The following is an 11,769-nucleotide window of genomic DNA, read 5'->3' as shown; positions in this document are numbered from 1 at the left end:
ATATTTTTATATTATATATTACATAATAGTTTTTTAATTGGTGCTATAATCAAATTGTCTTGTGTAAATTAAATTTTTTCTCGGTATGTAAAGGATCGGGAGTGATTTTCCCCGGGTTCTGTCTACACGAAGACAACTTTCAAGCTCTAAGAGTTTTTTAAAACAAAGAAATGTTAAGCGAAAGGAATAATCCAAATCGATTTGTATTCGGAATATCGGTATTGTTTGGTTTTAAATAACAAATATTTCAACAAACATTTATCGTCGCCTGTGTATTCGTCATTATTATTATAGTTTCATTTCTGTGGCGTGTTTTTAAAAACCTTGATTTAGTTGTCAGTGTTCATTATTTTCATCATTGTAGTCCTTGTTCTTTAAGTTGCGCTATTATTTAATTTTTTTACATTCATTGTGAATCAAGAAAGGGGCTTACTGTGGCTTCGGCGTGGTGTGTGTGTGTATAACGTCCAGTTTTTGAGCTTAAAATGAGATGAGCAAGTTCGGCCCCGTCAAGGTAAATGAATGAAAAGCCACAACCTTGTATAGGTAATTGTGCTCCCCTCTTCTCTCTTCTCTCTCTTTCTCTCTTCTCTCTCTTCTTCTCCTTTTCTTTTCTCTCTTTCCTTCCTTCCTTCTTTCTTTCTCTGTCTTTCTCTCTCTCTTTCTCTCTTCTCTCTATCTCTCTCTCTTTTCTTCTTTTCCTTCCTTTTCTTTCTTTCTTTTTTCTCTTCTTTTTCTTTTCTCTCTCTCTCTCTCTCTCTCTCTCTCTCTTTCTTCTTTCTTTCTCTCTCTCTCTCCAAAGTATCATCAACGAAGGTTGCTAATATTCGTCATGTGTGTAGACTACTACTAGAGAAATTTTTTTTATTGGGTAGACATGTAATTAACAACTGGGACGTATTGAAATGATAAAATTTTAAAAATATATTTTTAAAATTAAAAAAATATTTTAAAAAAAAAATTAATTAAAAATTTTTTTTTTAAATATCCTATTTATATTAGAATGTGTTTGAACAATTTGGTACGAAAGTGCTCGAAGTAGTAATGGGCGAATTATTATTTAAAATATTTACCACAAGTTTGGGGCGTTACATCGATGTTTAGGCTTATTTGCTTTAGGACTGAGTTGTTTGTTGTGTTGTTGTTTCTTGAAGTGGTTCGGTTTGAAGTTAATTAAGAGGAATTTGCGCGATGGGGACACTTTCCGGATCTCAATTTTTATGTTGGTGTGGCTTTGAGGTGTTTGATTATGGATATTTTTTCTTCATGCTTAATTTTTTGATGTTGGTGTGTATCCGTTGTTTGATAAAATTTTCATGAAATGTTGTGGTCTATTTTGTTGTTTTAATTTCCAAAATGTTCGCTGAGTTTTTGGGGTGTTTTTTTTTAGTGTTTCTAAAAGTTGAGGTGTGGAGGTTGTATTTGTTTTAAATTATTTTGTTAGTCCTACTATTTTTTTGTTGTTGTTTTAGTTTTGTGACTGTGGCTTGGTAAATTAAACTTGATTAGCATTGTTTGTTTAGCGGGAATGTTCTTTATTTTGCAGTTGCATTTTTAGGGGGGGTTTGCTCTTGTCGGTGGTTTTTAATATTTTTTTGTTGTGGCTTGAAATTATTTGTTCTATGTTGCGCATAAAAGAGTAACTTATTTTTTTTGGATTCCTGTTGTAATTTTATGTAGCTTGTGGTTTTTTGGGAAAGGGTATAATTGTTTCAGGAACTGCTGTCCTTTGTTTGTGCTGACGTTTATGTGAAAGGTGGGTTGAAAAGTTATGTGTGTTTTCTTGTTTTATGTTTTATTGTGTGTTGGGGTTTACTGAGGGGAGGGTTGTGTATAAAAAGGTGTGTTGTATCCACTTTTTGTGAGTGTTCTTTGAGGGGGTGGCTGCGACGTTGAATTCTCTCTGTTTTCCGAAAGTTTGCTCCCCCAGTGCAATGTTTTTTGGTATGTTTCAAGACGGGGGGGGGTGGTTGCTGTTTTTTTAATGTAGTAATGGTGTTGTTTGGTTTTCTGAAGGTTGGAATGAATTGGATTTTTGTCGAATGTGTGCGAGGAATCAGTTTTTTTGTTTGTTTTCGTGATTTTTAAATTGTTGTTTTGGAATATTTTACAGATTGTTTTTTTGATTGTTTTTGTTCGCTCTTGGTCGTCTGTTGGTTATAGCGAGTCCGGCATCTTTATAGAGGCCGATGTATGTGTGTGTATGTGTAGTTGTTTTTTTGACAGGATGTTGAGTCGACAGTTTGCATGTTTCAGCACCGTTTGAACGGGCCCATTGTTACGTCGAAATCATTGTGTCGCTTTGTCACGGTGTGTGTCGTAGTATAGTGTGTGCTTGGTGTGTTTGATGATGGGTTTTTCCTTTCTGTGATGTTGGTGTATTTTGCTGCGAATTCAATGCTTTGTTTAGTAAGTATGGAGTGATGTGAGGGGTTTATTTTCAATGTCGGGAAAAAGATGAAGTGCGTTTTTTTTGTTTTGGATTTTTTTTGAACCTTCAATGACTAAACGGTGTTTTTCACTGGTTGAATTTAGTTGCTTCTTTTTACGTTTTGATTTATTTTTTAAAATCTTTTTGCTGATTTTTCCAATTTCAGATTTGTATGGATTTATTAGTCTAATTTTGGTTTTTTTTTGAGTCTCAGGCTTGTGATCCCTTTTTAAAGTGATGAAGCTTCTCTTCTTGGTGCTATATCGATTCGATCGCTAAGAATGGTTAAAAAATATCCAAAACAAAGAAAACTGCACCTTCATCTCTTTCGACATTTGCGATTTTTACCCTCCATCACTCCAGACTTACTAAACAAAGCATTGGAATTCGCAGCAAAATACACCAACATCACAGAAGAGGAAAAACACATCATCAAACACACAAGCACAGCACACTATACTACGACAACACACCGTGGACAAAGCGACACAATGATTTCGACGTAACAAAATGGGTTCGTTCGACGGTGCTGAAACATGCGAACTGGTCGACTCTACATCCTGTCACAACTACAACATACACACACATACATCGGCCTCTATAGAGATGACGGACTCGCTATAACCAACAGACGACCAAGAGCGAACGAAAACATCAAAAACAAATCTGTAAAATATTCCAAAACAACAATTTAAAAATCACGATAGAAGCAAACAAAAAAACAGTTGACTTCCTCGACATCACATTCGACATAAATCCAATTCATTCCAACCGTTCAGAAAACCAAACAAACACCATTAGCTCATTAATAAAAACAGCAACCACCCCCGTCCCGTCATTGAAAACATACCAAAAAACATTGCACTGAGGGTGAGCAAACTTTCGGAAAACAGAGAGATATTCAACGTCGCAGCCACCCCTACAAAGAAGCACTCACAAAAAGTGGATACAACACACATTTGTATACACAGACGCCTCCCTCTCATGTAAACCCCCAAAACAAAGTGAAGAACATAAAACAGAGAAAACGACACATAACTTGGTTCAACCCACCTTTCGACATAAACGTCAGCACAAACATAGGACAGCAGTTCCTGAAACTAATTGATACACACTTTTCCAAAAAACCACAAGCTACATAAAATTATCAACAGGAATACCATAAAAATAAGTTACTCGTGTATGCGCAACATAGAACAAATAATTTCAAGCCACAACAAAAAAATATTAATAAACCACCGACAAGAGCAAAACCCACCCCCTAGAAAATGCAACTGCAGAAATAAAGAACATTGCCCGCTAAACAACAATGCTTAGAATCAAGTTTAATTTACCAAGCCACAGTCACAGAAACTAAAACAAACAAGCAAGAAAAATATGTAGGACTAACAGAAAATAATTTCAAAACAAGATACAACCTCCACACCTCAACATTTAGAAACACTAACAAAAAAACATCCAAAAACTCAGCGAACATATTTGGAAATTAAAGACAACAAAATAGACCACAACATTTCATGGAAAATTTATCTAAAGCAACAGGATACACACCAACATCAAAACAATGTAGCTTATGCCTGAAGAAAAATATACCATAATCAAACAACCTCATGAAGCCCACACTCAACATGAAAAATGAGATCTACGGAAAGTGTCCCATCGGCGCAAATTCCTCTTAATTAACTTCAAACCGGAACCACTTCAAAAAACAACAACAGTCAACAAAACAACTCAGTCCTGAAGATGGCAAATTAAGCTGAAACATCGATGTAGACTGCCCCAAACATTGTGGTAAATATTTTAAATAATAATTCGCTCCATTACTACATGTCGAGCACTTTTCGTACCATATTTGTATCAAACACGATTCAATACACAGCTCCGCACCGTTGAGCACTCTTAGACACAAAATGGATACTACGCCACAACTTAGACCTACTACTTTCCCATATTCTACAAAGAATATCCCTACCCGCAACAGAAAATCTTACATTAAATCACTAATAGCAAGAACAGAAACATTTGTCAAGAATCTACGATGGAGAACATTCTTTTTTCTGAACCCACATTTAGAAACCACCCACAAAAAAAACGTACGGCTTCAACTCTACAAATTCACCCCCCCAATACCTGAATTAAAAAAATTAGAAGACGGACTTTTAGATCTCATTCAAAGTGTGCAGTTCAAAAACAAAAATAACAACTTCCAAAACCAACTGACTAACGATGTGAAGAAAATAAACAAAGAAAAACAACTTCTGATACCAGCCGACAAATCCAACAACTATTATAAAATGACACCTGAGGAATATGATAAAATGACACACAAACAAATCAACAAAGACTATAAGAAAGACAGAACACATAGAACCGAAGAGATCACAAAAGAAGATAAGAATATAGCGAACAGACTTGACCTTAGCGATCGAATCGATATAGCACCAAGAAGAGAAGCGTTCATCACATTAAAAGATCACAAGCCTGACTTCAAAAATAATCCAAAATGTAGACTAATAAATCCATACAAATCTGAAATTGGAAAAATCAGCAAAAAGATATTAGAAAAAATAAATAAAAACGTCAAAGAAGCAACTAAATTCAACCAGTGGAAAAACACCGATGAAGTCATTGAATGGTTCAAAAATATCCAAAACAAAGAAAACTGCACCTTCATCTCTTTCGACATTTGCGATTTTTACCCCTCCATCACTCCAGACTTACTAAACAAAGCATTGGAATTCGCAGCAAAATACACCAACATCACAGAAGAGGAAAAACACATCATCAAACACACCAAGCACAGCACACTATACTACGACAACACACCGTGGACAAAGCGACACAATGATTTCGACGTAACAATGGGTTCGTTCGACGGTGCTGAAACATGCGAACTGGTCGGACTCTACATCCTGTCACAACTACAACATACACACACATACATCGGCCTCTATAGAGATGACGGACTCGCTATAACCAACAGACGACCAAGAGCGAACGAAAACATCAAAAAACAAATCTGTAAAATATTCCAAAACAACAATTTAAAAATCACGATAGAAGCAAACAAAAAAACAGTTGACTTCCTCGACATCACATTCGACATAAAATCCAATTCATTCCAACCGTTCAGAAAACCAAACAACACCATTAGCTACATTAATAAAACAGCAACCACCCCCGTCCCGTCATTGAAAACATACCAAAAAACATTGCACTGAGGGTGAGCAAACTTTCGGAAAACAGAGAGATATTCAACGTCGCAGCCACCCCCTACAAAGAAGCACTCACAAAAAGTGGATACAACACACCATTTGTATACACAGACGCCTCCCTCTCATGTAAACCCCAACACACAAGTGAAGAACATAAAACAAGAAAACGACACATAACTTGTTCAACCCACCTTTCGACATAAACGTCAGCACAAACATAGGACAGCAGTTCCTGAAACTAATTGATACACACTTTCCAAAAAACCACAAGCTACATAAAATTATCAACAGGAATACCATAAAATAAGTTACTCGTGTATGCGCAACATAGAACAAATAATTTCAAGCCACAACAAAAAATATTAATAAACCACCGACAAGAGCAAAACCCACCCACTAGAAAATGCAACTGCAGAAATAAAGAACATTGCCCGCTAAACAAACAATGCTTAGAATCAAGTTTAATTTACCAAGCCACAGTCACAGAAACTAAAACAAACAAGCAAGAAAAATATGTAGGACTAACAGAAAATAATTTCAAAACAAGATACAACCTCCACACCTCACATTTAGAAACACTAACAAAAAAACATCCACAAAACTCAGCGAACATATTTGGAAATTAAAAGACAACAAAATAGACCACAACATTTCATGGAAAATTTTATCTAAAGCAACAGATACACACCAACATCAAAACAATGTAGCTTATGCCTGGAAGAAAAATATACCATAATCAAACAACCTCATGAAGCCACACTCAACATGAAAATGAGATCTACGGAAAGTGTCCCCATCGGCGCAAATTCCTCTTAATTAACTTCAAACCGGAACCACTTCAAGAAACAACAACAGTCAACAAAACAACTCAGTCCTGAAGATGGCAAATTAAGCCTGAAACATCGATGTAGACTGCCCCAAACATTGTGGTAAATATTTTAAATCATATATATATATATAATATATATATATATATATATATATATATATATATATATATATATAAAAATATATATATATATATATATATTATATATATATATATATATATATATATATATATATATATATATATTATATAAATATATATATATATATATATATATATATATATATATATATATATATATATATATATAATATATATTATTTAAAATATTTACCACAATGTTTGAGACAGTCTACATTAATGTTTCAGGCTTAATTTGCCATCGTCAGGACTGAGTTGTTTTGCTGACTGTTGTTGTTTCTTGAAGTGGTTCCGGTTTAAAGTTGCTTAACAAGAATTTACGCCGATGGGGACACCTTCCGTAGATCTCACTTTTCATGTTGAGTGTGGCTTCATGAGGTTGTTTGATTATAGTATATTTTTCTTCCAGGCATAAGCTACATTGTTTTGATGTTGTTGTGTATCCTGTTGCTTTAGATAAAATTTTTCATGAAATGTTGTGGTCTATTTTGTTGTCTTTTAATTTCCAAATATGTTCGCTGAGTTTTGTGGATGTTTTTTTGTTAGTGTTTCTAAATTAAGCCTGAAACATTAATGTAGACTGTCTCAAACATTGTGGTAAATATTTTAAATAATAATAATTCGCTCCATTACTGCATGTCTAGCACTTTTCGTACCATATTTGTATCAAACACAATTCAATATATATATATATATATATATATATATATATATATATATATATATATATATAATATATATATAGTATATATATTCACCTGATCGGCCAATCCGTTCCAGACAGAAAGATAACTCTGTGGGTAGGTGGCAAAAATACCAGCTGTATTCAAAGTTAGGTTGCCGTTCTCGAACGAGTGGATGGCATCTGGAGAATCATGAATTGATAAAGTATGCCTTTTAAATAAATAAGAAATAAATCTTATTGATGGTATGTGTTTTAGCTAAATACTCACCAATTCTGCCCGTCAGATTAATCGTGGCAACACACAAAAGAAGGTAATAATAGTATGTTAGAGAAAATTTAGTGAAAACTAATTACCCAACCAGTGGTCAAATGACAAAGAGCCAAGTGACGTCATTTCCATTCTATAATATTATTGTCGTATAAAACCATAATGGATGACAATCAATACGTATAAACGTTCTAACATGAACTATGTTTGATCACACAATCATTTTTATGTCAATTATTTTTTTTTACCATTGATGGGAATAATGGGGGATTTTTTATTAAAATTTCGGGAATATTAACGTCATCTAGTAGAGAAACCTCAAAACTCTTTATTTTAAACCATAAAATAAACTTTTCCGTATGATTTCCAAATTTTAAGAGTGTCGACCAATGTTTTTAGAAATACTAAGGACGTTTCTTTGTAGGGCTGTAATTGTAGATAAAAGTCTACGTGCTTTATTAATTACATTGGCTTAAAGATTTTCAAATTCATTAAAAGAAAAAAAAAACCCAAACAAACACTACTTTTCCTCTCATACGATCCAGAATCCAGACTTTTAAAAATGTAAGTCTTAAACAAGCAAAGGCTGCATCACAGTAAGCATTGAGTGGTTTGACTGAATAAATAGATCTAAACATAAGCGCTTAAAGTCTGGTGTCTCGGAGTTATAGCGCTATATGAGTTTTCAGCATTATTATTATTATTATTATTATTATTATTATTATTATTATTATTATTATTATTATTATTTTTATTATATTATTATATTGTTATTATTATTATTATTTATAATAATAATAATAATAATAATAATAATAATAATAATAATAATAAAATAATAATAATAATATAATAATAATAATAATATTATTATTATTATTATTATTATTATTATATAATAATAATAATAATAATAATAATAATAATAATAATAATAATAATATTAATATATTATTATTATTATTATTATTATTATTTATCATTATTATTATTATCATTATTATCATTATTATTATTGTTTATTATTATTATTATTATTATTATTATTATTATTATTATTATTATTATAATGATATAATAATATATAATATAATAATAATAATAATAATAATAATAATATTATTATTATTATTATTATTATTATTATTATTATTATATTATTATTATTATTATTATTATTATTATTATTATTATTATTATTATTATTATTATTATTATTATTATTATTATTATTATTATATTATTATATTATATTAAACCTATGGAAACTTTGTGGGACAATAATAGCTCTCCAACAGAGAAATCAGCAAACAAATACCTCAGATACACCATATCGCTGCTATTCAAGCACTTAGTGCCCAGCCCACTATAGATATTGACATTTCGGGCTTTTACTTAGGTTTTTATTAAAATCAAAACTATTTTAAAACATTGATTGTGTAGTGTAGAGAATTAATAACCACCAGAAAAATTGCATGTTTAAATCATCTTGGAGAATAAGACCATTCTAAAATTATGCGTCCTTTTGGTACTGGCATTATTTTAGTGCTATTTTTGTCGGTCCATCATAGATGTTAGAATAGTAGTTGCCTTCAGAAAAGTTGTTTTAACTTGATGCAACCAGCGTAAACTACAATGCAGTCTCTCAATATGTCCTTTAATGGACATTATTATACCCAAAGTCCAAATAAGCTCAGAAGACACCAGCAAAGCATCACCTTTCAACTAAGAACACAACACATACCGCTCAACATTTAAGCCATTTAAGCAAAATTACAAAAGACACATCCCCTTCCTGCCCCCTACTATGTCAACACCCCAATGAAACAGAAACACACCACTTGCTTGAATGTCAACCTCTTGAAGACCTGAGATGCACATTCATTCCTCCCACCAAATCCAAGCATCAGTAATACACTGTATAATGACATGGAACAACTACAAAAGACGTCTAACTTCTACGTCATGGCACAAGACCGAAGGGCGAGAGCTCAGATGGTCGCTGGTTCGGATAAGTAAAAAAAATAATAAGCCTTTTTGGTACCGACCGTAATATACGATGTAGACAACAAACGCCGCAATAAAAGCTCCCAGGAACTGGCCAATCCAATAGGGTAGCAGTTTTCTCCACGGACATTTCTTGACCACACACATTGATAGAGTCACGGCTGGGTTGATATGGGCACCTGTTAAGTAGCACAATACATGAGTTACATGATTCCAATGGAGACGGAGGAGGAGGTGGGGGGGGGGGGGGGGGCACAAAATTTCCAATATTATCTGAGATGGATTGATGGTTTACCACGGTAAATGATTTTTAGAGTTTAAATGTACCGGGAAATCATAATTTATTATTAACCGTGTAATCTGTTATATCAATTAAGTTACTATAATTTGATGATGATCTATGTGTTGTCATTATTATCATCATGATCATCATCTTCATCGTCATCACCTTTATGGTTATGGAGATGATAATGATGACGATGATATTTATTACACTGTATAATCATTATCATTATTACGAGGGACGTTCGAAAATAAAAAGGACTCTTGCCACAGCTCATTTTCATTACATCCACTTAAATCTCACAAATGATAGGGAGTCACTCTTTAGCTACTTTTCAATTAAGTCCTCGTGCAGATCAATGGCATTTTGCCAAAACAGGACAACTTAACAGCGAATGGATACTCAGCCGAAAGAATTGTTCGTCAATCTTTGAAAACCAAAGTTTGAACTCCGTCAACAAGATCGACTTCCTCCTCGCACCTCCCCCCCCCCTGCCCCCCTAATAAATGGCGCTTTAAAGCCCTCAACAACAAGTAAAAGTCAACGGTGCCTGAACTAGGCCTGTGGTTTTTAAATATTCCAGAATATTATTTTTCTTTGTTTGACAGTCCCCATCATGCCCTACATTATTATTATTATTATTATTATATATTATTATTATTATTATTATTATTATTATTATTATATTATTATTATTATTATTATTATTATTATTATTATTATTATTATTATCATTATTATTATTATTATTATCATTACTTTTATTATTATTATCATTATAATTATTATAATTATTATTATTATTATTATTATTATTATTATTATTATTATTATTATTATTATTATTATTATTATTATCATTATTATCATAATCATCATTATTATTGTTGTTACGTATTATATTATTATCATTATTATCATTATTATTATTATTATTATTATTATTATTATTATTATTATTATTATTATCATTATTATTCAACATTATTGATGTTGTTTATCATCATCGTTATCATTATCATTAATACTATCATAATGAAAAACTGTTCATAAAAAAAATGGTGAGAATAATCGATATCATCATCATTACAAATATTATCATAACATGATTATTTATGATTCAAGCCCAGCATACCTGTGATGCCCCCAGCTGTATACACACCAAACATGACACCCAGACCCCAGGCCCAGCGTATTTGGTCACTAGATCCTGTTGTTCCATTACTTAGCACAAACTGGGCAACTGATCCTTGGCCCAATACCTGAGAATTTTATCAAATTGAAAACAAGTTGATCAGTCTTGATGAAATTGAGGACATGGAAACGATTGTTTCGGCTAAAAATACGTGAGTTGATTTTAATATATATATATATATATATATATATATATATATATATATATATATATATATATATATATATAAAAATTCACTCACGTATCTTTAGCCGAAACAATCGTTTTCATGTCCTCCATTTCATCAGGACTGATGAAATGGAGGACATGGAAACGATTGTTTCGACTAAAATTACGTGAGTGAATTTATTTATTTTTATATTATGCTCTAGCCTAAATTATCGAGCACTCTCGTACCTACAAGTACCCACCAACACTCATATATATATATATATATATATATATATATATATATATATATATATATATACGTGTGTGTGTGTGTGTGTGTGTGTGTGTGTGTGTGTGTGTGACTGTCACAAGGGGAAAATATCAATATGCATTTTACCATCCCACGACAACCCCAATGTATTAAGTGGACTCACCATCAACACGAATGTGCCAAAACATTCCGCAATGCCCTCTCTCACTGATTCGGGTATATCAACCATGGCTTACTCTCTCTTGTTCTAATATTTCTTTGCCTGAAATTATCATAATTTGTAAAAATCAGTTT

At 32.2% G+C, this 11,769-nt stretch overlaps 1 protein-coding gene across 1 annotated transcript in view; it reads right to left on the bottom strand.

Moving 5' to 3' along the window:
• The window catches only part of LOC144964100 (aquaporin-7-like), a 30,662-nt gene that overhangs the window by 15,081 nt on the left and 3,812 nt on the right, over positions 1-11,769 (bottom strand). The window contains exons 2-6 of the mRNA XM_078898039.1: positions 11,639-11,737; positions 10,995-11,121; positions 9,618-9,755; positions 7,375-7,481; positions 127-146 (exon numbers count right to left, since the gene is read on the bottom strand). Coding sequence (XP_078754165.1) covers positions 127-146; positions 7,375-7,481; positions 9,618-9,755; positions 10,995-11,121; positions 11,639-11,704 — 458 coding nt within the window. The 5' untranslated portion in view covers positions 11,705-11,737. The remainder of the gene's footprint in view (positions 1-126; positions 147-7,374; positions 7,482-9,617; positions 9,756-10,994; positions 11,122-11,638; positions 11,738-11,769) is intronic.

This window comes from Berghia stephanieae, chromosome 2 (assembly GCF_034508935.2).
Source record: "Berghia stephanieae isolate SIO BIC M18660-M18661 chromosome 2, UCSD_Bste_1.3, whole genome shotgun sequence".
Taxonomy (NCBI): domain Eukaryota; kingdom Metazoa; phylum Mollusca; class Gastropoda; order Nudibranchia; family Aeolidiidae; genus Berghia; species Berghia stephanieae.
Note: the sequence above shows the minus strand (reverse complement) of the source record. Positions and strands in the feature narration are given on the sequence as shown.